This window comes from Scleropages formosus, chromosome 21 (genome assembly GCF_900964775.1).
Source record: "Scleropages formosus chromosome 21, fSclFor1.1, whole genome shotgun sequence".
NCBI classification, from domain to species: domain Eukaryota; kingdom Metazoa; phylum Chordata; class Actinopteri; order Osteoglossiformes; family Osteoglossidae; genus Scleropages; species Scleropages formosus.
In genome coordinates, this window is record NC_041826.1 from 13,396,429 (window position 1) to 13,422,658 (window position 26,230).

The following is a 26,230-nucleotide window of genomic DNA, read 5'->3' on the forward strand; positions in this document are numbered from 1 at the left end:
TCTGGATGGGACACGGGTCCAGTGACACCCGCTTGCGGTCTCGTCTGCTCCATGCGTGACTCACCAGGGTCTCGGACCTCTTTAGAGTTTAGAAACCACAGCCCGGGAGAAAAGAGAATAACGCTTAAGTAGAAAGGACTGTGGACACTGGGAATGATGAGGTGTTATTGGCTTAAAGCAACGTTTTTTTTTTTTTTTTTCTGCAGATCCAAAAAAGATTCAGCGGAGGAAGGAGAAAATCTTCAAGGAGACAATTTTATGGACTTCCATTTCTTGTTTTACCCCAGACAGGCCAGGGTCTTTTATAAGATAAAGTCAAAGACACTGTCAAAATAAGAGGCACGTTCAGAATTGCAGTGCTTTTCATGCTACAGCAACAATTGGCATTTTACTTCATTTTTACCTCAACAAGTATGCGAGGATGTAGCGACAGCAAAGTAGCCTATACGCAGTTCGGGGTCAAATATTGTACAGTAATGCTGTCAGTGAAGTTGTACTACATACACTCTCTCTGGAGCAAATTAACACACGCTTGGACACTAGGACACGTCCCCATAGCTCCTACATGATTTTTTGTGCGTCTTGACTTCCATCATTGTAATCCACAAAGACACTCCCGAGTTCACATCTGACCCTGAAACATACACAAAATATGATGGAAAATCATCATCGCGGACGAGACATCACAAGGAGGACTAAAAAAGTTAGTGTAACGCGGCTGTTCTTTCGACTTGAATGATTTACTTTTTCACCTGAGGCTGAGCGAGACCAACCGGCTCGAGTTTAAGCGGAACTATCACAGCATCCTCACGTTTGTTTGAAGAAAAAAGAAAAAAAAAAAAAAAAAAAAACGGTAAAAGTGAGTTAACGCGCAATTCGCCGTGCGTGGAGACGCCGGTGGAACGGAGACGCGGGCTCGTGCCCCGTGGCGCGCGGCTGAATAACGCGTGGAGAATGTTGTTTTCATTTCGGACACATGAGTAGCTCCTTGCAAAAATATTTCCCTACCGTTACAAAACAAGTGGCCGAAAAACACCTGTTTCCAAGACAATTCTCTCCCGAACGAATCCAAAACAGGAACTCCCACAATCAATGTCAGTGCTTTACATTAGAAAAAAGGGCAGAAAACGAGGAAGGTGACTCACGATGAATGGGGGCACTGGCATAGCCATAGGGAAAAAAAAGAAGGGGAAAAAAAATAGAAGAATAAAGTAGTCAGCTCGGGGTGTATTAGTTTGCTTTTTCTCAGTACGTAACGAAGAAGAGCACAATGAATAAATGCAGTACAGATGTTCCGAGCAACAACAGCCGCGGCTCATCAGTTTAATTAAGTGGTCATGGCATATGATTATTTGCCACTCGGTCCGGAGACTGTAGTCTGTGTACCGCAATGAAAAGTGACTACGACAGCCAAAATTATTTTGTTTTCCCGGAAAAATAGAATAGAAACTTTTTTAAGTTTTATACGAGATGATGAGAATACAAAAAAGCGTACTGTTAGTTTCTTCAGCACTTAAAAATAAGAAAACAAATCCAAGTGAAAACAATTAGTAGAGTCAGCACGTAAACTTAGACTACTTACCAGTATTGGTTTTGTAACACAGTGGCAGAAATGTGAGTTTTCTAAGTATCAAATCATGTTGAAGTTCCAGGTCCAGAGCAGAGGAGACTCGCGCGCGCGCACCCACACGCAGAAACCCCGAAGGACAATATAGTTATAGTTTAATGTAGAATGTCGCCGCTCCGAGGAGCCCGTCCCCACAAGCGACCCCTTCTTCTTCCCTGGACACACACGGTCCGCACAGCACGCAGACGGAACTGGTGGGGCGCGCGACGCACCGCGCGGGTCACCCTCGCCTCCTCTCATCGAGAGCGCTCTCCTCCCCGCCGCGTGCCAGCGCCACTGCGCGCGCGCCGCTCCCGAGCACGAGATACCGCGCGGACGCACGCGCGCGCACTCACTGGCCACCGGTTCAGGTGAGTTTCGACGGTCTCTTCGCAAAGACCGCGTCACGGCTGACACGCAGCCTCGCGCGCCAACAGAGAGAATGACAGCCGCAGAGAAAAGGACGGGACCGGCCAAACCGCGAGATGCTTTGGAATTTGGAAGTGCTCCCCCCGCATCCCAGTCACTGATACCGGCCTTATCTCCCCACTATGATAATGTTAACTCGTCACTCTGAATACTCTTCTTGCTTGTGTTTTTCATTCCCAGTACCTGGCTGAGAAGTTGTTATGCTCCAGCAAAGTGTTGGACCAAATAAAATAGAAATACAAGGACAAACCAGGGGGAAAGAGTAAAGAGAGGTTCTTGAAATGTTCAAGAAATGTTCTTGCTTCATAAAATGAAAGCCTTTAACCAAAGAGAGTCCAGCTTCAGATTTCCACACACTTTTCTCTGATGGATGGATGGATGGACACACAGTAATTTAGCGACTGTTGCAAGATAAAAACAGCATTTAGCCTGTGTTCTTATTGCATAGCCAGTGAGCTTAGCCCCTCCAGTATGTATAGAATATGTGTATGCTTCGTAAAGCATTTGTCATAGTTCTTAAAATGCAGCTGTTTTAATACCATTACAGTACTGCACCGTTCTGCAACAGGCTAAGATCAAGCATCAGACATCAACGAGAGAAGGCAACCGACATAAATGTGTGCTCAGCTCTTTGAACGTGTACGGATCAGACCATTTCCACAAATAAAGAGGAAAGATTGCAGTGCCTTTGTGATGCCTGATAATCAGTCGAGTCCCTCCACAGGGCAAATAAGTAGATAATAAATAACCCGTTAAGGCTCTAGGTATGAAAGTCAGAAACACATTGTGAAATGGGCATAGTGGAGACAAGGAGTCACCTTAAAACACACCGAAGGACTGAGCACTGTCACGAGTAGTAGGGTAACGTAATCTTTCTTAATACGTGCATAGTAAAACTGGCAGTGCTATGATTAAATCAGCGCAAGGTATTTGTTTGCTACATGTGTGCTCACAATAACACCTCCTAGAGCTGATTTACCCCTACATAACCACAAGGACAGCATGGAGTGTATATGGGAACATCAAGTCACATAGTGGTTAGAACTGTCACCTTGCAACCTGAAGGTCCTGTATTTAGATCCCACATCCTGCTGTCATTTCCTTGATCAGGGTACCTACCTTTAAATGGTACTGTGAGAATACCCTGCTGTGTACATGGGAAAATCATTGTAATCATCCACATTGCTAAGTACTATGCCGGACCTTCTCCAGTTTGCCTGCTAGGGCTGTATTGGAGTTGACAGTGCTGTCAGTTCAATTAAATTCACTTCAATTTATTTTTGTGGAACGCTCCTCTCACACAGTGACGCAGAGCACTGAACAAAGGATCAGAAGCATTATACAAATAAAAGGTTGGCTATATATTAAATTACAACAATAACTATGCAATTATTAAAGCAGTAAGTAAGAAAACTGGTCATGGAGGAAAGGAACAAAAAAAGGCAAGGGAGGGACAAAAAACTCTGGGGGTCCAAGCTCTAGTGGCTGCCCACCACCCAAAAAAAGACTTTTAAGTTAATTTAGAATTTATGAAACCGTAATTAACTGCTGTATCACTGAGCTTCTGGACAGAGCCTACTCCCACCTGGAAGCTGCAGGGTGCAGTGTGAGGATCATGTTTTGTGTCTTCTCCAGTATGTTCAACACCATGCAGCCTGGGCTGTTAGGAGAGAAGCATCAGGCAACGTAAACCGATACATGTGTCGTATCTTGTATTATGGGCTACAGAACTGTCGTTTGCAGAAGATCTCAGATGATTCAGCAATAGTTGGGTGCTTCAGGGACGGGCAGGGGGATGAGTACAGAGGCTTGACAAAGGAATCTGTTGACTGGTGTAAAAGGAATCAGCTGCAGTTCATCAGTGAGAAGACAAAATAGATGGTGGTAGACTGAGGGTTCGAGGGTCCACTGTGTTCAATGGACATTGATGAGAGGAAGTAGAGGTGGTGGGGATGTACGTTTGGGGCTTTAATTAGGACTGTTTTCTTCGAATCCGAAGTTTCCTAGTTCAGATCCCTCTCTTTTGTAGTTCTCTTGATCAAGTCACTCAGAACCGCACCAGTAAGAACAGCCCGTTTGTATAAATTGATCAGAATTGTAACTTAGCATATAAAACTGACACCGTAGGGTGCCATGTTAATAACAAAAGTTATTTTATTGTGTGAATCACTTTAAAAAGGCATTTCTGCTTCTGTAAGCACACCATATAGTAGTAGTTAAGAGAAAATCAAGCATATGTGTTCTGACCACCTTTGGGATAATGACATTGTTAAAACAAATGCTGTAACTGGCCTAACCGTTCTTCAGCAGGCTCTTAAAAACACCATATATAAAATGACTATATGGGGTTTCTTATCAAAGCGATAATTTTGACTGTGTTATATCTGTTCAAGAACACCTTTTCTGCAGTGTAAGCACTGTAGTGTTGTCATTGCAACAAAACACTTGATTAATGGTAAATGTGCTTAATGAGTACCCTCATTCCTTCATTCAATTTGTTGCCATGGTTACTGTCCATATCTCTGCCGGGATTTTCACTGAGTACAGCTCATACGACTTTTTCTAACATCACAGAATGAAGACGGAAAACAACATGAGTTTTACTCTTAGCTTGGGTCTGACTTTGTGTTTTTGGCCTTCCTTGAGAACTTCCACAGCTGAATGAACGAATTCAGATGTTTGTGCACTGGAACAAATCTCACCTCTCGAAGGGGAACATCTAACAAAGTTTGTTTGACGCTATATTACTTTGAGTCCACGCAATGTTGGCAAAATCCCACCACGGAAGATAAGCGCTACACAATAAAATTGTCTTTTTTTTTTTTTTTTCAGGGAAAATCTGTTTGTGACCCGTATTTGTGCTTGTGGACAGAATTTTGTATGGGGACGCAGGGCACCACCACATACCGCTATCCTTAAACATGTGGTGTGGAACGGTAAGTTGGTGAAGCCCACAAACCAGACATATAATTACCGGGCTTCTCTTTGGTCAGATTGAGTGACCGTGGAATGTGGGAGTCCGTTTCCCTCTCTGCAGAAATAAAAGGCACCCACTCATTAGCAATGTCAAGAATGATTTACATGGGCATGTTTACTGTTTGCATCTGATTGTGGATCTTACACCTGCAATTTGTAGTGCTATTTTTAGGCACTGGGTTCCATATGTCATGAATAAACCATGTAGAACCCTTACTGCTGTGTACATTTGCAAAATTAAATTGCTTTGTAACACTGAATGTGAAATGTATAAATGGCTATAATATTATTAGACTGTGTTATATCATTTGCTGCCTTTGCTGCCATCTGCTGTTATGATGTAATGAAACCCACTGACTTTTTTTTGTCTCTTCCATAATAAAGGCTTGGTTGACCAGCAGCACTAATCCAATCTGTACAAACCTGAAATTTATACCATGTGACCAGAAACTAATCCAGGCTATGTCACTTACTGCTTTCATGTCAATACCGCTGGAAGGTAACTGCTGACCACAAGTTACCCACGACTATAAAGGCTGATCAAAGCCTCGGCTGACAGAGCCTTCCAGTCCAATTTGTCATGGACCCAGTTCAGTCATTCGTCTGCAGAGCAGTCATTTCCCTGTTAAACTGAAGACATCAGAAGGACAAAATGTGCCAGTGAATGTCAGCAGTTTCCAGACTAGTTGTAAGGGGCATTGAGCTGGTATTAGACAAAAAGATATAGAAAGGACTATAGGTCTCATATTGAGTAAAATGATCAAACAGGATTTGATGTTGCATGCGATTGTTGTCTTCATATTATTATAACAATATTTGTTCCAACATGAGAACATCTATGAAAGTCTGTGCAGTTGATTTTATCGATTCACACCTCCCCGAGGCTGCAGAGAACTGTTTATTATAAAGATTTCATTGTTCTGACTCATATTTCCTCAGAGGACATCCAGAGTGAATCCAAGCCACAGCACACATTCGGTTCCTTGATGGAAATCAGTGCACTGTCTGACCCGGTACTATGTGGTAAGACGTGCAAAATATTCAAAGGTTTCCAAAGAAATATAACAAAATGCTTAACTTCTTTTTCTGTAACAGTGCATGTGCCATATCTGAACCAGCAAACTGTAAATATTTGAATTAAGAGATATCGCTATTAGTTTTAAGGTTGACGGATGCCTTCGAATGCACTTTTTTAGCTCAGCCAAAACAGCTTCACAAATCAAACCAAACAGAAACCAAAGCTGAAGCCAAGTTTGCCAGCACAGGTGACACAGTGTAGCACAGTAGCCTTTCCCGACCCCCATGTACAGTTTTCATTCACCTGTAAAAAAGTATGAGATGCCTGCTCGCTGTATGCTTTTACAACACCATCTCTCTCAAGTAGAGCTCTTTTTTTTTTTTGCCTTTGACCTGTCACACGCTGAACATGGGAAAATTGCTGGGAGAAAAAATCTCACAGGTCAACTAATACACTCAAGCTTAATAACTGACTTTAGCCAAATTTTGGAGCAGTTACTTTTCCTATGTGCAGCGCTACTCTTTGCAAGTTATGGATGCCACAGGTGTAGTTCTAGGCACAAGAAACTTTGCAAGCTGAACTCCTCCTGAGCCCCTGATGGGACATGTGCTAAGGGACCAGTCAGTTCTGAGAGTTTCTTCCTGCCCACGTCTGTGTGGAGAAGCCTTGAGGAAGGACCGAAAGGAAACTGCGGTAAAAATGGGTGTGACGCTAAAGTGGTCTGACGTGAGGAAGGTGAGCAAACTCCAGGTGTTGCCTTCAGGAGCTGAAGGCGGCCAGAGTGTGACGCTACCATGTGCTGTCTCTCCATCTGTAGGACAGCAGCCTCACAACACACACCTGTTATTACCCTCCACCTGGGTTTGGACTCTGAGACTCAAACAGGAGGACAAGTGATGTGTCCGCAGGGCAGCAGGTCACAGAGAGGCTTGAAAAGACCAGCTTTGTAACCAGACAGCCACGAGTTCGAGTCTCTTGAGGGAATTGCTCCAAAATCCTATAAGTAGCACTTAATCTGAATCACTCCTGTGACACACCTCAGTTCATACAGTCCACTTTTCGTTAAAACACGTAATAGAAGTAACAGCAAGGTTTGTTGTGTTTCTGTCAATCTTTAGTTGAACACAAGTCTTGTAAAAGCGGTTACTGGAGAGGAACCTTGTAGAACCTGACAGAACCTAGTGCCCATCCTGTTCTTTGTCTTTTCCGCTTCTTTACTAGATGGGGGGCACGGTGGTGCAGCAGGTTTGGCCGGGTCCTGCTTTCTGGCAGGTCTGGGGTTCGAGTCCTGCTTGGGGTGCCTTGTGATCGACTGGCGTCCCGTCTTGGGTGTGTCCCCTCCCCTCCCCTCCCCTCCAGCCCTGCCCCCTGTGTTGCCGGGTTAGGCTCCGCTTTATCGTGACCCCCCTCGGGACAAGTGGTTTCAGCCAGTGTGTGTACACTTCTTTATTGGGGTAGAGTCTATTTAGATATTTGAGTTTTTAATGATGTATGATTAGCTGACTGAGCTTCCGTTCTGATGTTGTTCTTTTCAACACAAAATGAAGAAATAAACTTCAGTAACACTAGTAAAAGCAGCTGGGGTGACATCAGTCATGTGCCATGCATGACATTGTAATTAATGCAAGAATAATGTTCTGACACTGATTCAGGAACAGCAGGCAGCCCTTCAACAAGTTCATGCAATTCAAGGGAGTGTGGGCATGTTGTTCCTAAAACCGACCAGCAGATGGCAAAACCACTCTAGTGGAACTGACCAGTAGAGGCCTTGGTTAACAGACACTGAAGAAAGATCTTGACAATGGATCTGCAGACCTGCTACAAATAATATGGAAAAAAAGCAAAGAATGTAACTTGCAATCAGAACAGAGAGGTGAGATGACCAGGGTGCCGTAGGTGAAAAGCTGAAACTTCTCCAATCCTTCAACTAACTTCCTGGAAAATCAGCTACAAAATTATCTTTCAAACAAAAGATAATAACTGAACTGAGACAATCTCTTTCATGCAAAAATTGTTTGAAACACACACGTTGTCTGAAACTTCTCGTCCCAAGCGGGGTCGTGGCGAGCTGGAGCCGAACCCGACAACACAGGGCGTAAGGCTAGAGGGGGAGGGGACACAGCCAGGACAGGACGCCAGTCCATCGCAAGGCACCCCAACCAGGGCTCAATCCCCAGACCCACCGGAGAACAGACCCTGGCCAAACTCGCTGTGCCATTGCGCCCCCTCCATGCGAAAAATTTTTCTCATATTTTAATTTTAAGTTTAGTCAACATAAAGAGTAAAAATTCATAAAACTTCAATACTCTGCTTTGGAACGGAATAATTTAAACTTTGTGAAGTGCAATTTGTTGCAATAGCAAAATTGTGCACAGCAGTATTGTGAACTCCTACCGTCACACATCCATTGCTGTTAGATGTCTGCATAGTGTGCTACTGATATCAGTTCCGCGGTATTAAAAGGTTAACTTTGGCTTATGTCAAAAACGTGTGGTCCTCCACTGCTGATATATGTAGAAAGGTACTAGCTAACAAGCTATTCTGTTTTTGTTTTAATTTAAAACAAAATCAAGCCTTTGGCAATCAAATGATTCTCTATATAAATGGGCACCATGAAACTGAGGGAGATTCTTTCACTGAATACTGAAATATTTACCACTAGAAGACATGCTACTTACTGGTTTGTTGTCTTGCGTTCACTCCACTCCGACTGTATCTCTGCATCCTCCTTGTCTCTCTTAGCAGCACACATTTCCCCTCCTTCTCCTCTCTCTGTACCATTCATTTCCCCGCTTCTTTCTTTGTCACTTTCAGCTTTGCTGCTACTAGTCCTCAGTTACTAAAAAAGGAAGGTATCTTCCTATCTTCCCCTGCTTTCCTTTTCATGCTCTACAGTTTAGACAAACACACCTATCAAGAAACACGTTTTATTATTAAACTGAACAGCTACTTACAAAAACAGTGACAGACTCATGTAAGCGTATGATGTTGAAACGTTCATGGTAACACTATTTTTAAAAATTAGCTGGCAGTTGCAGTAACTTCAGCTAACATAGCTAAGGTACGCGATATTAAGCTAACGTTTGTTTCTCATGATGGAACATCGCAGTACCTCAACTTAACAAACTTTCATGAAATGTTAGTGATGTAAGTAAACAACACTGATTTTACTCTCCTGATCACTGTATCCCCCCCTGTGTCGCTCACTTGCGCTGGACTTGGCTGCAGTAACGGTACCGAAATTTAATTTTCCCGCTCCTACTCCTCCCTCCTACACACAGAGGTTTGGGCCGCGCGGGCGATTCGCAGCTCTTCAGCCTAATAGCGCCGCACGGAACACTATGTGCGTCATACAAGTTTGAGCGATGAAAAAAGTCACCTGTCAGTGTGGTCAGAGTGCTTTGCACAACGGGGGTGGCCAGAGGGGTGGCCGAGCTTCAGTCAGGGGTGGCACCGGCCACCCACGGCCACGGACGACGTCTACTTGTCTTGTGTTCTTGAAACAGAGAAACATCAAATAAAGTGTGAGTCTTGTTCACCTTCTCCTCTCATCTCGTTCAGGTGCCTCATTAATGCTGCTCCTTCTTCTTCTAAGGATATAGAAAAACACTGAGATTCAAGAGTTTATTGTCATGTGTACAGCAAACAGTTCGTTACACCATACAGTGAAATTCTTACTCTGTGAATCCTCTCAGCAGCCTTGACATAAATTGTAAGGACGTAAGGAAAGAAAACCAGAAGGAAAAAAAAACACAAGGCGTAAATCACAAATTTACAAAAATTACGATTAGTGCAAAAATCCAAGGAACGAAGTTATATACATATATAAAGTGTGCAGTGCACAATGTAAACGTGGAAGTCGCACATGTGCAAAGTCCTGCAGAGGTAGATTGGTCTATTTGCAGTTGAAAGGGGGTGTGTGTTTGCGTGCGCAAGGTATGCGGAGGTAGTCTGTGGTCTCTGATGTTATTGGCGTTGTGGATGTGTATGTGTGTGTAAGAGGGTTGGAGGGTAATTGACACCTCTCAGGCTCAGAGGGTGAACTGTGTCTGCCGTGATGGATGGAGAGGCAGTGGATGGGTGTTGTTCACAAGTCTGATGGCCTGTGGGTAGAAACTGTTTTTCAGCCTTGAAGTTCTGGCTTTAACACTCCTGTAGCGTCTGCCTGATGGTAAGGGTGTGAAAAGGCTGTGCTGGGGATGACTACTGTCCTTGATGATGTTAATGGCTCTCCTGATGGTTCTGGCCTGGTATAGGCTCTCCAGTGATGGTAAAGACGTTCCAGAGATGGTTTGAGCAGCTTTCACCACTCGCTGTAGCACCTTACGATCCTGGTGTTGTGCATTTGCAATCGTCGACTATAAAATATTCTGAATCTTATGAATTTTGTCTAATTCACGTTGTCTTCCTTTAAATTTTCGCTTCTTCGGCTTGTCGGCAAGCTCTCGGCTTCCGTCATTTTGAACAAGTGAAAACTCAACAGAAATAAACAACTGGTCAGTTGATAACAGGTGACATCGATCAGCTGACACAACTCAGACCTTGATCGTTTTTCACTGCGGCGAATTGGACAGTGATTGTTCTTTCGAACGAGGCTTTCCCTTTTTGCTTCACCATGCCGGACTATGACCGTTTTTCATTAGGAAAGCATTTTAGGAAGAAATTAGAACCAATGATCTAATAGGGTTAGGGGGATAACGACACTTTTTCAAAATTGTGACCATGATCGTTTTCCCCGTGGACTCGTAATATACTGTATTGTAATGTAATGTATCTCTGATTTGTGGTGAATCTCTGATTTGCTTTGATTCACACAACAGTAGCAATAATAAGCTTCATAGCTATGGCAATACTCTCATTGCGTAATTAATACTTGTCACCAGGGCACATGCCTGTTCCATCAGACAGGCAACAACCGAAGGGATATGTTAGTAGTTAATCTGTGCACTGTAGTTGGACTGATGAGAATGAAAAAAGCTAGTTAGTCGACTATCTGTTTTATCAAGACTTAGGACTGATCCTTGTTTAACAAAGATTCACGTCCTTTGTCTCCGGCAACTTGTTTTAACAGCTGTGAACTGTATTTCTGTCAGTCACAGCACTGTTCTGCTGATACGAGAAGCATGAAGCCAAGAGACACGGTCCTCATGAATGCAATGTGAGAACTCTGGCTCTTCTGCTGTGTCGAACCCATCTGCGTGACATGGCCTTGCTGTGTAGACATAGAAAGGGCTTTTCAAATGTTTCTTTTGCAGGTTATGTACCCATTTAAAAGTAACCTTTACTGTATTTATTACAGTTTACAAAGCAATGGAAAGGCAAATAGTGGGGAGTGAGCACATAACTCAGGTTCTGTCATAATTCCATCCTGTGTGTTTTCTCTCCCTGCTCCTCGGTGACCGAAATGTGTGTATGTAGGTGGCAACGCAGACTACCAGTGAGATCATGCACCAGCTGGCTCAGGTGACTCAATATCAGCAGCATCCTGTTTGTTAATCCTTAAAATCATTATTGTTAATAGTGACTGAAACCGAGGTGTTGTTCTAGAGTCTTAGTCTTGTAACGTCAATCGGGGTTTTCTCTTTTTTGTTTTCTTCGATTTCACCAGTTAGTGTGGAAACTTGGCTGTTGGCTTACCTTACCATGACGGACCACGATGGCATGCCCGATTCACAGCTCTGCGCATGGTGTGAACAAATACCCCAGTCCGTACATGAATAAATACCCTATATTGAATCAACAGCCTCCAATAAATACAACAAGAAATAAAAAATTTTAGATTTATTATGAACTTCGTAATGGATTTGATCACAATATGGTCCAGTATGTTCTAAGCCCTGCAAAAGGGAAATGTTCCAAGAGGATCAACTGCTTCACAGTCCAATAAATTTGATCCAAGATGAACTAACATTATCACTTTTCATCATAGTACTTCAGATGAACCAGCATGAACCAGTACTGATACCAATGACATTCTTACTGCATAGTGATCTAAAGCTGAGAGGACATATTTAATGATTTGATATGAAATTAGTACAGTTTTTGGCTTTTGATCACTTAACTAGTGCTTTATAAAAAAAGTTAATTCATAAAATAATTTAATTTCAGTTGGGAGAAAGAACCAAAACTTGCTTTATCTGATCTTACAGCAGTTTTTGTGTCCAGATCTATATCTCACTTGGAAATTGTGCTTGTACTGAAACTGAAAAGCACCTGCAGTTACAAAGACATTAATGAATGTTAGTGAAAGAAAGATCTGCTGCACAAAAAGTTTATTGTAGGGGAATTATACAGTATCAATCACTGAAGGAACATATTTATTCCATGGATTCTCTGCCCTCTTTAATTGTGTGAACAGCTCCTACTTCTAAATAAGGGACTAATAACCAATCATAACAACGGCATCAGTGCAGCACACAAAGAACAAACCCTCGGCTCTCCGCAGGACTCAAGGCCACAGCGGGAAAGCTGAGCTGAACTTTCACAGCCTGCTTGCCATTACCATGTGGAACGACCACAGAAACCATGGCCAGATCCTACCATCCTAAACGGATGCATCTCGCGATTAGTCTTGTCAAAAAAAAAAAATGTTAGGAACTTACTAACCAAACAAGCAAACGCTGTATCTGACAAGCTTACATGGAAAGTAGGAATAGATTAACGAGAACATTGCAGTGTTTTCTAACTTTTCATTGTAAACAAAGCTTAGGAAAACAGGGGTTTAAAGACACCGATTTGCAACCTGAGGGTCATTGGTTGATTTCCCGAAGGGGACCTTGTCGTAGGATTATTGAGCAGGGCACTTCCATTAAAACATCCAGTTGTACAAAAAAGGTCAAAATATACATTACTTTAGATGGCAGAGCAAAATAAAAGAAGCAGTCTATGGACAACAAAGACAGTAGAACATATGATATTAATGTTATCTTTTAATGTGTTCAGCGTGTTGTGATATACAGTAAAAGCTGGGTGTGGAAATTTTTATTACATATCAAAAATATGACCCTTGATCAAAAATGAATTCAAGCTATGGCTGCAGCATTGCAAAGTTCAAGAACAGCAGGTAGACAAAAGTGTTATCATGTCAGTACAAAACATTCCCAGCACCTGTCCATCTAAAGGAGGCATCTTCACTGGTACTGCTTTTCTGCTGCTGCCAGTGTGTGTCTGCTTGTTAAGAGGTTGGGAAACACAGAAGTGTCACTGATCGCTATAGGTATCAAACACGACAAAGGACGTGGAATATTTCTGCACGTAGACTTGTACATACAACTGCCAGCTAAGGCTCAGTAAACAAAACAAAATAAACATTCTTCAAATTCAAAGTACATGTAAAATGCATCATCAGCTTTGCGTGAATCAGTGAGGAAGGATGGAGTGTCACTCTTTACTGGTGAGAAGTGCCCATGACCTGTAACCTGTGTGATTTATTTCATGAGTTATACAGGACTGAAGCTGAACCAGTTGACACTGAATACACTCCTGGAGCTCTGACCGAAACCCTCGTTTGCTGTGTGTCTGCTCATGTGACGGTGGAGATCAGAGTCAGCGTGTGACAAGGGAAGCCACTGAATGCTCTTCCTGGAGCTGCCGATCTTACATAGCACTCTGCCATTGGGGCTTAATCCATAGTCCACCCCCCACCCCACCAAAGAGATCTCTTTTGGACAACCATCAGTGACTAAAAGTGAGAACTAGGCATAAAATAGCAGGGTATATGAGCAGAAAAAAAAAATCTAAATGGAAACTCTTGCATCATTCTGGAAGTTAGGCCAGGAACAAGAGAGATGGCACAGTCCAGGCAAACAGAAGGGTGAAATAATGTAAGGATGTGGTGGCTTTTTATTATTCCCCACTCCGATGTCTGTGTCCATGAAATTATTGCTGAAGACAGTATCTGTAATTCTGGAGACAGAGATGGACAGGCAGATACTAAGCCCCACTTCCAAAGCATACTCCATACCCCCCTTTGGCAGCGTCTCCTTCTCTCTTTTTTGAGCATTGCTCCCGGCTCCTTTCTACCTCTTTTTTTATTTTATACCTCTTTGGTCATGCGCACATGGATGTTGCTGAAGCACTTCCCCATGGCCTCGTAGAAGGGGTCGCAGAAGGTGTGGATGCAGATGGAGTAGACGCGGCTGATACAGTGGATCTCAATCAGGTAGCTCTTGACACATGGCACCACGGCCCAGATGTGCAAGAAGGAGAGAATGGCAAAGAAGATGCCCCACACCAGTGCAAGCGGGATGCCCACCAGGGCCGTAAGCAGCCGATAGCACCAGTACTTGGTCACAGTGAAGGTGGTGAAGCTGGCCTTCCACACCCCGTCAAAGCTATAGGTGCCGGCAGGTTCAGCAATTACATCCTCAAAGTCCACCTGCGATAAGAAATAGAAAGCTCATCATATTCCAATCCAGTCCCTCTTTCCTCCAAACCATCTAACCACATTCATCAACCTTTATTCATAATCTTTGAAACATCAACTACAAAAGCTGAATTTGTAAATAAAATTTGCACATTGACTAATGTAGAAAGACACCTTTGTTGTTCTATTATTTGTATTGCTTTGATGTTTTGATCTTTGTATGGAAAAAATTATTTACAGCATGTAGGTCTAAATTGTAAAATTCTGACAAAAACTACAATATTCATGACAAATTATGATATGCATATATAATGTGTGATTATACATATAATCCATGCTTTTTCCTTTAGGATAAAGTTCTCATTCATTTCATTTAAATCATTTTGATATTTATATAACTGTAAATGACCATGTAAAGTTTATAAAAACATTTAATCAAACAGAGAATAATACGGATGAGTACTGAATATTTCCTTTGTCGTTGTGGAAGAACTGCTTAGTTTTGAAGCACTCTGCAACGTAACAGAAAAAAAGTGTATATCTTCAAAGTACAACACCATACTACAATACTAAAATAATGTCAGTACCTGACCTAAACAGGACTGTGATATTCATGCACTGTTAGTAAACATTATCACACATGCCTATGATATCACTTTCCTACAAAATGCTCAGTGGCAAGAGATTTTTGGTCAGGCCATCAGACTTCACCAACCTTCAGTATTTTCACATCAGCTTCAGAAACCTATGATGTTATTGCTACTACAGAAACTCTAAATACACTCAGTATGGCAGTGTATGACACATTGCTGAAAGCAGACATTTTACAAACGCATAACCAGTTAATTTTGCTTAGTCATTGATTTTAGATCAGTTATTTATTGGCATAATACAGTGCATTCTGAAAGTATTCAGACCCTTTTACTTTTTTTTTTTTTACATTTTTTAAAGTTGCAGCCTGATGCTGAAATCATTTGATTTTTCCCCTCATCAGTCTACATTTACATTTACATTTATTCACATAGCAGACACTTTTCTCCAAAGCGACTTACAATGAATACTACAAAGTGTTTACTAGCCCACACACCTTATTCACCAAGGTGACTTACACTGCTAGAGACATTACTTACAATGGGTCACTCATCCATACACTCTCTCTGTGACACTCACACACTCAATATCCCATAAGGTCTGAGTGAAAACATAATTTTAGAAATCAAATTTATTCAAAGTAAAAAAACTAAAATATCATATTGACATAATTATTCAGACCATTTATGCAGTACTTATTTGCAGTGCCTTTGGCAACAATTACAGCCTTCAGTCTTCATGGGTATGACGCGACAAGCTTTGCACACGTGGATTTGGTGATTTTCTGCCATTGGATGGGAACCATTGGTGGACAGCTATTTTCAGGTCTTTCCAGAGATGTTTGATTGTGTTCAAGGTCAGGCTACTTATACATTATACATTAAATTTATCTGACGCTTTTCTCAAAGTGACTTACAATGTTACGGACATTCGTAGAGTTGTCCCAAAACCACTCCTGTGTTGTCTTTGCTTTATGCTTAGGGTCATGGTCCTGTTGGATTTTGAACTTTCGGCCCAATCTGGGGTCCACAATGCTCTGGAGGAAGTTTTCATTAAGGATATCTCTATTTTTCTCCTTGCAGCTTTTCCCTTGACACTGAGTACTCTCTCTGGCCCTTCCATCGAAAAACAACCTCACAGCATGATGCTGCCACTACCATGCTTCACTACTGGGATGGTATTGTGCACGTGATGAGCAGTACCTGGCTTCCTCTAGACATGATGCTTAGAACTGAAGCCAAACAGTTCAGTCAGACCAAAGAATCTTGTTTCTCAGTCTGAGAGTCCTTTGGGTGACTTTTTTTGCAAAATCCAAGCAGGCTTTCATGTGTCTTACTGAGGAGAAGCTTCCATCTGGCCACTCTGCTATTATGCCCAGATCGATGGAGTGTTGCAGTGAAGTATGTCCTTCTGGAAGTTTCTCCCATCTCCATACATGGGTAGCCAGCTCTAGGAAGAGTCGTGGTTGATCCAAACTTCTTCCATTTAAGAACTATTGAGACTATAGTGCTTTTAAAAACCTACAATGCTGCAGACATTTTTGTAGCCTTCCCCAGATCTGTGCCTCAACATAATCCTGTCTTCAGGCTCTGCTTGCAATTCCATTGACCTCATTGCTTGGTGTTTGCTCTGATACACATTGTCAGCTGTAGGACCTTATATAAACAGGTGTGTGCCTTTCCAAATCATGTCAAAGATGATTAACAGAAATGGGATGCAATTTAGCTAAATTTCAAGTGCCATAGCAAAGGGTCTGAATACTTATGTCAATGTGATAGTTCAGTTTTTAAGTTTTTATAAATTTGGAAAAATGTCTAAAATTCAGTTTTTGCTTTGACATTAAGGGGTACTGAATGTACACTGATGAGGGAAAAAATTGATTTAAACGATTTTAGCATAAGGCTGCAAAATAAAAAATGTGAAAAAAGTGAAGGGGTATGAATACTTTCTGAATGCACTGTAACTATTCGTTTTTAACTTGGGGAAACAATCTGGAGTCACTACATTTTTAAAAAACACTGATTCATTATACTCAAAAAAGCAGTTCGATATTTACATGTACACACTGTTGAGAACAAAGTTTACTGAATAATTCTGTTGTGAAAACACCATGTCAAATATGCGCTCACTGCTCTGATGGCAGATGGACTCCATTTCAGCAGGCATATGTTTCAAGTGTCACAGTGCTGACATCACACGGCCTTGGGGTGCAATTGACTTTTCGTCAACTTTTTTGAAATTAGCCACTTGCTGTTTTATTGGACGTATCCAACATGCATTGCTTCCTCAAGAGAGCCAAATGATCCGTTAGGGCCAAGAGAGCTCCCTTTGCGCAGGTGGTACCCATGAATTTCTGCTTTCTCTCTCTCGATCCAACTCATCTAGAGCCTAAGAGGGCATGCTATTTTTAATCACTTAGCCAACAGCAAAAGATTTCTGGCCAAGGAGGGAAAACAAATCATTTGCAGGACAAATCAGATTCTCTGTGCATTTTCACATACTGTAATGAAGCAAACGCCAGGAGCTGACCACACTTGGAAGGTTGAGGGGCGCTCCATCATAAGCTTAGTGCGTTAAATGTCTGAAAAAACCCTTTACTTTGTACTCTAGGTTTCCTTGCTGCATGAGCACCACCTTTGGATGGTGGATGGATGTTTGGCCAATTCAAGGCTGTCTCACAGCGACCACTCGCATGGTTTCCAAGGCAAGGGAGGGACCGGAAGAGGTTTTCCATTGCCTTCTTCTGTGCATGTCTACAGGGTGCAAATGTGCAATTTCACACACCTAGAGCTGGATTTGATCCCTACAACCAACTCAGCTCAGCTGTGGGGCACCAGTATTACCCACATTGCACCCCTATTCTGCACAACATGTCACTAAACGGATATTATTCACAAGGGGAAAAAATAAATAAAATTTTTGGAATAGTGGCATAGGCACTATTAGGCACATAGGCAGTGACTTATGGTCTTTGAAGTGGCTGCATGTGGCTAGCAAGGAGGGAATGGGAGGGGGTGGGAGGGGATGGGAAGGGATGGGAGAGGATGGGAGTGGATGGGAATGGAAGTAGCAGTCTGAAAGCTGCAGTCTGCCACCACATGGAGGCCTTGCTTCTGGGCTCCCCCATGTGTTAATGCTCTTGCATCTGTGACATAAGTAAATGATGATATGTTTAACCAACATCCTTGCAGCACTACACACTTTTTTTCTCAGCCTAGCGGCAGAAATGCGTCATCCTCTCACTAGCCTTTCCTGTTCCAGTGGACGGGATGAACAATGCAGTTTCTGTGTGTATGAAAATTGCACAAAATCTCATTTTTACTCATGCATAAAGATTCAATCCAATAAATGTAATGTAATTTAATTTAATTTAATTTTACAGAGCCCTCTTCTCACAGTTACACAGAGCGCTGAACAAAAGCATAAAACAAAGAAAAAACACAAGACAGTTGACTATATACTAGACTAATACATTACACACACACACACACACACACACACACACTATCTGAAACCACTTGTCCCAAGTGGGGTCGCGGCAAGCTGGAGCCTATCCCGGCAACGCAGGGTGCAAGGCTGGAGGGGGAGGGGCCACACCCAGGACAGGACGTCAGTCTGTTGCAGGGCACCCTAAGCAGGGATCGAACCCCAGACCCACAAGAGAGTGGGACCCGGTCAAGCCTGCTGCACCACCGCACCCCCTGACTAATACATTATTCATGCAATATTCATTATTCATGAGGAACGGAATAAAAAATTTCCCAGCTTAAAGTCAAGGAATAAAAAATAAAACCTGGCCTTCATTATGAGCATGTGCAAAACGTGCAAGCGAATTCAGGGGCTACACAGAGTCCACAGGACTGAAGGGCGTTTCCCTGCTTCACCAAAGTCCACACTCGTCACCCTGTGCACAGTGTGCAGAATTTCACAGTCAAATGTGTGGCGAAGGAGATGAAAATTTACCTGAAAATCTGCCGTTCAGAGGTTTTGAATTTAAATTCACTTTCACAAAATTATCCTAGTATAACAATTGTGCCTCAGTGGCTCAGGAAATATTGGGATACAATGTAATGACCTCCTCCTTGTTGAGAGGAATGCAGGATAACACTCATCATATGCTGCAGCGCTGTAGAGGCGCTCGGACGCTGGACATTTATGGTGGTTAAAGCCAGACGCCAAACACAAAGGCTGCCCTTGAGCTGCTTCCAAACAGGGATTCTCCTGCTGTAAAACAGTCCCGGATGATAATGCCCAATGGATTGTGGGGACGAGGACCCTGGCCAGATCAAGTGTATGAAGAGATGAATGTACTGTCATTATAGCGCTGACTGATTATTAATATAAGGTCGCTTGGCTGTGGGGGGCGCGGTGGTGTGGCGGGTTTAGCCTGTGCCTGGTCTCTGGTGGGTATGGGGTTCAAGTCCCCCTTGGGGTGGCTTGCGACGGATTGGTCTCCCATGCAGAGTTTGTCCCCTCCCCCTCCAGCCTTGTGCCCTATGTTGCTGGGTTAGGCTCTGGTTTGCTGGGACAAGCAGTTGTAGACATTGTGCATGTGTGTGTTTGGCTCTGAGTGTAGAGCAGCATTTCTGTAACAGGAACTGGCACATTCCATCTTTGTTTCACAGTTGTGTGATGGCTCTGTCCTTCTGGGAGATCCCAACCGACAACTTCAGTCACTTCAAATTCAGTAAAACTAGCATCTGTGACTCACCATCAGCTGCACACAATTAATATTGTTGTTATTACTGTTATGTGGCGCATGGTAAATTGTTACAGTGATTGATCTCTTTATGTAGCTGGCTATACTGTATACTTACATACATACATATATAGTTTTTCTCCGGTAAATAAATATTGTGGCAAAAAAGCGGGGATTTAAACCCAGAACCTTCTGAATGCAAAGCGACAGTCCTAACCACTGCGCTAATGTGTAAAAACAGCGCAATTAATTCAACCCCTTGCACTGGAGAGAAGGTGACAGTTATGAAGTTAAACACAGTCCGCACTGACTGACTCCGCACGCCGCGCGCTGGTAGTTAAACGCTCACATGTCGATCGCGCTTCCTTTCACCGCGCTTAGCCTAAGTAAGGTGACCGGCGGTGGCCCCGAATCATGCGCGCGCACGTACCTTCACAACGTCGTCGTTGAGGTGCTTGGGGTCGCGGTTCACCAGGTCGATCTCCTTCGTGTGGATGTCCTTCAGGGTCTTCTCGTTCAGGCTGTCCGTGTCCATCATGTCTCTGTTGTTCGGCTTGTATATATTCCCTTGTTCCCGAATAAAGGGCGAACGCGGAAACTCCTGGCGGCGCCACACGCCGAGAATGAGGAGGAGAATGAAAAAAAGAAATAACAGACAGAGGCTGCAGGAGCAGAGCAGCAAGTTTGCGCGCGGTCCCGCTGCGGGATGGTCTTAAATGGGTAAAGAGCTGAGCACCACACCCCTCCGAAAGAGAGCGAGCGCACACACACACACACACACACACACACACACAGTCCTCTCCTCCCTACCGCGTGAACTTAACCGACTGTTTTCTTTTTTTTCCACAACTAAGACGCCACTTATACATTTTTGTGCAGTTAAATATTACGTGGCGATTCCCCATGATGTGAGTGATTTTCAGCGAGACAATCAACTTCATCAGAATTTTATTTAGCCATTCAGACTGAGGGCATTTTAAATTACTGCATCGATATGGGTGCAACAGCAGCGGGATTCGAACCAAGAAACAAGCAGCTGTAACCTGGAAGTCGCCCGCTGGACGCGGTCGTTCGCAACGATCCTTACGCGCGCGCCGCCTCGAAATACTCTGGACGAAGTTGCGGAGAAGCTTATGCGACAAATCGCATGAACCCGCCGCGTTAGACCAGATGAGACAATCCGACGATGTCATTCAGTTTCCATGATCATGTGCCGTTAAATAACTCATTGCAGAAATAAGAAACGCACTTCGTGCCTTTTAAAATTTAAGCTCTGCACCTGCAGCATGCAGCGCGTTCCTCGTGCGTATCGCCTTGTACATCATCATGGTTACATGTATCCGCATCAGACGGGAATGTTTAACATGAAGCCATGAGTCCAGTCAGTGAGCGTTATAACCAAGTGAGGCAGACGGCAAGGCTTCTTGTACCACACTGACTGAATTTAGTGGGGTCTAGAGCTTTGAGCCCTGTGCTCGGAAGGTCCTGAGTTTGGATCCTTCCACCACTGCACACTCAGCCAGAATTGCTCCAGTTAACATGGCCCAGCTGCTTCATGAGCTGAGTGACAGTGGTTAACTGAAGAAAGTTAATATTTACGTGGAAGGCGTCGGGTTTCCCACCTCGAACGTGTGGCTGTCCCCGGCTGCTCCGGTCATGCTGAGGTGGAACCGGTTCGTCTCGTCTCTGCGCTCGGAGCGACTCGGAGGCGCTGAGGAAGCCGGAGCTTGTGGCTGGGAGGTGCTGGATCTGCTCCAGCTGGAGGGACGACCTCGCAGCTCTGACAACGGATGATGTTCACCTCTGGGCCATAAAGTGGGTTAAAGATTGACTGGAGCCACCCTGCGCGGAGGTGCTGGTCAGGCCCAGCGCACTGGAACACATGTTTTAAGGAGGAATGGGTCACTTCACAAGGGATCGCAGTTTACGCTGCTGTGGTGACTTTCTCCATGGAAAGCTGTTCTTCTGAAATGTTGATTGCTGTTGATATGAGAAACTGAACTTTTTAGGTATCCTGGAACCAAAATACTGTCAAGAGTATTCAGTGGAGTTATTGACAAATATTAGGGGACACATTAGGAATGTCTCCCTTGTCATGCCTATGTCTGATATGAATTTCTGTGGTATTATAAATATAGTAAATACAGTAAATACGGTATAAGGCATGGTAGGGTTTGAAAAGCAATTCCAAATGACATGCCTGCATATGAATATTGCAATTTCACAGTACAGACACAGGCGTGAAAATAAAAAGTAAAGCTTCATAAAGAATATGATAATTTTAAAATTGCTGAGTTTGTTTTCGGGTACTCAGGCAGCACATTCAACAGGAGGAACTTGTGCAAATTAAAGTAAATAGCAGCCAGGAGGCAGGTTCAAAATCATACAAAGCCATGAATTGTGGGGGAAAAAAATGCAAAAATTCTGCAAAGAACTAAATCTGTTTCTTTCCGCTTTTCCAAAGACAAAGCATGTTTTGGTAGAATACTCCTTCAGCACAACATAGTAAGGCACATTACAGAGGATTACATTACATTAAACGTATAAGTCCAGCTACAATAATGCACTCACAAGGATATCCTCTTTGAAGTATCGAGGTTCACATATCCAGGGAAATGTGTTTGCAGCATTTTGAATAACTTCTTTAGTTTACAGCGCAACAGTTGTATGGCAAAGACTAAATCAAGTAAAAAATGGTAATTAAAACTTACTTTCAGCATTTTATAGCAGACACCTTTCACTTTAAAGGTGTCAGTTATGGCAGTTATGGAATTACTGTTATATGGATTTGTTTATTAAAGCTGTACCAACATAATATGTTACAAATGTGTTCTGTGCGAGAAACAAAATAATCCATCCTGACACACTGGTTGGGTGCCTCTAGAACATTGGAATAAATTACACAGCCACAGCATGGATTTGTAAAGCATCCTTTATTGTCAAAATTGCAATGTTTATTTATTATGAATATTTAAACTTCTTATAGTTCTTTATAAACCTTTATAGTGCTACAGTGCCTGCAATAAATCTTGGCCTCTAAGAGAGTATCCTGAATGTAATTACACAAATAATATTCTTGCAAAATTTCATACCACACAAAACTCTGTCATTTTTAAATAAAAGCATACAAACTCTTAACATGTACTCATTATAATATACTTTAAAAACTGACTTATATAACATGGCAAGGCTTCAGGTAGGTAGTTTGACAAGACAAAAAATACCAAGGATACATTTAAATTTCAGTTCAGGGAATGCAAACTGCACCTAAATCCTGTCTTCAATGTAGGAAATACCTCTAATGTTAAAGTTAACTTTAGTTGATCAACGCTCAAGAGAGGCACAGCAGTTTTAAGGTACTGTATATATACCATTTAAGGTATTTTAAGCCTTAATCAACACACACATATGCTGTACCAGTTGAATCACGGTAACAGAGTACAGTAACAAAATAAGGGCAGTCATTGCACTTGTAAGTATAAACAGTTTGGTTTGCTTTAATATTTACACATAATTTATAACTCATCTCTTCAATATATACACACCAAAAAGGCTGTACAGTAAGGAAATTGCACAGAATTTTGAATCCAATTGCTCCAAATTGATTTTTACAGTAAATGAATATTATCACACTGATCAGCCAGTTTTTTTTTTCTATCTGAGAATAATGGACTGAGGTTAAATGGTTTTGGTCACTAATAAATATTTGGTCCCAAAGAAAAAAAAAAAAAAAAAAAAAAAAAAAAACTGTCCTTTTCCCTTTTTTGTTCCATTGCCATTGTCATGTGCCTTCTCAGTTGGGGATGCCCTTCATGTCAATCGTAGACAGACACTTTCCTGCGCTTTGGGAGAGCGGAGCCACGAAAGTGTCCAGCAAACTGTCCCAGACCTTCTGGAGGCTGGGCAACACCAGGAGACAGCTCTTCAGGCCTGGCATCAGCACCCTGGAATGGCATAAGCTGGAAATGATCTATGGGGCCGATGTGCAAAACGTCAGTACGGCACACACAGAATAGCTTCTACAGGGTATAGGAGACAGGGACAGGGTAACAGTGCTTACAGCTGTTGTCTTTACACTCAAAGCACCCAGGTTCTACCGCCCTCCTGCTGCAGTTCACTCGAGCGAGGTACTTACCCTGGATTGCTCATGTAGAAGTTACTCAGCTGTATAAATGGGCCATTAATTCTAAGTAGCTTAGTATACAAACCTAACATTGTAAGTTGCTTTGCAAGAAAGTGTCAGCTAAACGAGTAAATAATTTTGTCAGCGGGAACCACATTTCAGTGAAAACAACATGACAGTTATCTCTCAGTCACTTTGGCACTGGAGCATGACATATTGTTTACCTTGAATGGGGGACGTGATGCTGTTGGGTTACCATTTCACCAAACTTAATTATATTACCTTTCTGTGGGTTTGTTTGCTGGAAGGCGGACAAGGTGTGATCAAGCTAATAAAAACTGTTCTCAGAGGTCTTCTGCTTGCTGTCGGAGAAACACCGCACTCTTCCATTTTCTACCACAGGCGCTGCCCTCCTGCTATTCTTTTTTCATTTAAAAGCATGCTGTTCTACAAAACAAACTTCAAAGGCATGAAAATGCATCAAATCAACAAATATTAAAAATTAAAAATTCTGCACATTCATTTTTTTTTATTTCTGTTTTTTTTCCTTCTAAGACTGCAGATATTGGTATGTTTGCACTTTTGCTTTCACCATACCTTTGACTCTAAACTTTATGTCATCATTCTATTATTAAAAATTAATATCATTAATCTTCATTTAGCTCATTTGCTCGGGAAAAAGTATACTGTTAGAGTAGGCAAACTGCCATGATCTACCCACTTAAAAAGTATGGCACACTCTTTGGAGCAATTCATGGTACATTTACATTACATTTACTTATATAGCAAATGCTTTTCTCCAAAGCCACTTCCAATGAACACTATGTAGTGTTATCAGCCCACACACCTTATTCACCACCATGATTTACACTGCTAGATACATTTCTCACCCATACATCAGTGGAACACACTTTCTCTGTCACTCACACACTATGGGGAACCTGAACAGCATGTCTTTGGACTGTGGGAGGAAACCAGAGCACCCAGAGGAAACCCACACAGACTGAGCAGGGATCAAACCCACATCCTCTCACACCACCCAGGTGCTGTAAGACAGCAGCGCTACTTGCTGTACTGCCGTTCCGCCGGCTACTCCTACTGCAGCAGGAGAGGGATTTGAACCAAGTACCTTCAGATTACATGCAACAGCGTAACTGGCAGCTTGCCCAACAAGGTCATATAAATGTCAAATGTCACATAAAGGCATGTCAATACTGGACTGTTGAAATGAATCTCACGAGTCCAGTACGTATGTTCCCTTAAGTGTCTACTTTTTTTTTAAAATCAATTATTCATAAAAAAAAAACAACTAATGCCAATCGGATATCCTTTGTTCTGACCTTTTTGTGCCAGCCACTTTGAAGGGATGCAGTGCAATACGAACGTGTGTGCGGTCGTACCAGATGTGTACACAGCTGAGCAGCGCGAAGAGAAGCCCGGCCACGAAAGACAGCGGGACGGCGAGCAGCGTCGTGAGCGCGCGGTACGACAGGTACTTAATGAGCTCGAAGCCCGCGCTGCTTCCGACCCACACTTTATCAAAACTGTGGATGGCATTCGGCTCCGCGATCACGTCCTCGAAGCTGATCTGGGAGCAACACAAAATAGGCACATGATCTGTGAAATAAACCTGTTATTATTGTGATGATCATCCATGATTATCTGAGACTTAAATCCAAAGGAGACTTTACAGTGATAAAAAAAAAAAAAAATCAACCTCAAACAGCTGGGGATTCTTTCTTACTTTACCGTAATCAAAGAGGAATGGGATTCAAACCAATAACTTATGGGACAACAGTCCTCTCTACGCGATTCTACCTGCTGTCCCTACATCATGATCGTGTCCAAAAAGTGAGGAGGAGACAGGAAGACCTGCACTCTCTTTCTAGTCTTGGTGCTCATGAGCTCGGAATGACACTTGAACCCACTTGACTCTTAGTCTTTACACAAGTGAAACCAGGTGAGGTGCGACGAAACAAGGTGCGTTTGCAGCTTTAACATGTGACACATTTGGCCACTTTGACACCATTTCAGTGCTGTGTAAGGATATTATATTATAAAAAAGAAGGGATTCAATCTATACAGACTGAGCTTTAGACTTAGTAATTAAATGATCCACGCAAGACAAGTCCCCCCTCCGCCCTCCTACTAGCGCTTTACCTTCAAATGCGCGTTAATGTCGCGCGGATCTCGGTCCGGTAGCGCTCGACTGCTCTTCGTGTTCAGAAAGGGTTCGAACGACCTGGTGAACTCATCTTCGGACATGATGACGCTCGTCTCGGATTTCTCGTTCTCCAGCCCCATCTTTCGCGCAAACCGCTGGCGGGGTGTGTGAGCGCTGAGCGCGTTCGCTCGGGGTGGCGCGTTCCGACGCGCGCGCACGCTCACGCTCACGCTCGCTCGCTCTCTCGCAAAACAACCCC

At 42.9% G+C, this 26,230-nt stretch overlaps 3 protein-coding genes across 6 annotated transcripts in view; all 3 read right to left on the reverse strand.

Moving 5' to 3' along the window:
• Positions 1 to 2,030, reverse strand: part of LOC108918795 (hepatocyte growth factor receptor-like) — a 43,101-nt gene extending 41,071 nt beyond the window's left edge. For all 3 annotated transcript variants that reach the window (XM_029247370.1, XM_029247369.1, XM_018726346.2), the window contains exon 1: positions 1,583 to 2,030. The gene's annotated coding sequence lies outside the window, so the exon portion shown is untranslated. The remainder of the gene's footprint in view (positions 1 to 1,582) is intronic.
• An 11,516-nt stretch (positions 2,031 to 13,546) lies between these two features.
• On the reverse strand, positions 13,547 to 21,467 carry LOC108918622 (caveolin-1). Of its 2 annotated transcripts, none has more exons than XM_018726068.2 (3): positions 21,284 to 21,467; positions 20,115 to 20,285; positions 13,547 to 14,406 (listed from the first exon to the last, which is right to left on the reverse strand). In XM_018726068.2, the coding sequence occupies exons 2-3, from the start codon at positions 20,220 to 20,222 to the stop codon at positions 14,065 to 14,067; spliced, it is 450 nt and encodes a 149-aa protein (XP_018581584.1). In that variant the 5' UTR covers positions 20,223 to 20,285; positions 21,284 to 21,467; the 3' UTR covers positions 13,547 to 14,064. The 2 variants fall into 2 exon arrangements, with proteins under 2 accessions (XP_018581584.1, XP_018581583.2); XM_018726067.2 differs by having other exon boundaries at positions 21,307 to 21,414.
• A 1,228-nt stretch (positions 21,468 to 22,695) lies between these two features.
• Positions 22,696 to 26,206, reverse strand: cav2 (caveolin 2). Its single transcript, XM_018726213.2, has 3 exons — positions 25,968 to 26,206; positions 25,208 to 25,395; positions 22,696 to 23,628 (listed from the first exon to the last, which is right to left on the reverse strand). Exons 1-3 carry the CDS (start codon positions 26,109 to 26,111, stop codon positions 23,478 to 23,480), a joined length of 483 nt encoding a protein of 160 aa, XP_018581729.1. The 5' UTR covers positions 26,112 to 26,206; the 3' UTR covers positions 22,696 to 23,477.
• Positions 26,207 to 26,230: the final 24 nt, after the last annotated feature.

What these genes read in the sequence shown, in the direction of transcription:
- LOC108918622 (XM_018726067.2), bottom strand. Translation starts at nt 21,342, where the DNA reads ATGACCGGAGCAGCCGGGGACAGCCACACGTTCGAG. An exon ending in GGGACAGCCACACGTTCGAG is followed by an intron (nt 20,286 to 21,306) that starts GTGGGAAACCCG and finishes TGGCGCCGCCAG; the next exon opens with GAGTTTCCGCGTTCGCCCTT. An exon ending in TCAACGACGACGTTGTGAAG is followed by an intron (nt 14,407 to 20,114) that starts GTACGTGCGCGC and finishes TTCTTATCGCAG; the next exon opens with GTGGACTTTGAGGATGTAAT.
- cav2 (XM_018726213.2), bottom strand. Translation starts at nt 26,111, where the DNA reads ATGGGGCTGGAGAACGAGAAATCCGAGACGAGCGTCATCATGTCCGAA. An exon ending in ACATTAACGCGCATTTGAAG is followed by an intron (nt 25,396 to 25,967) that starts GTAAAGCGCTAG and finishes TGTTGCTCCCAG; the next exon opens with ATCAGCTTCGAGGACGTGAT. An exon ending in CTCAGCTGTGTACACATCTG is followed by an intron (nt 23,629 to 25,207) that starts GTACGACCGCAC and finishes ATGCCATTCCAG; the next exon opens with GGTGCTGATGCCAGGCCTGA.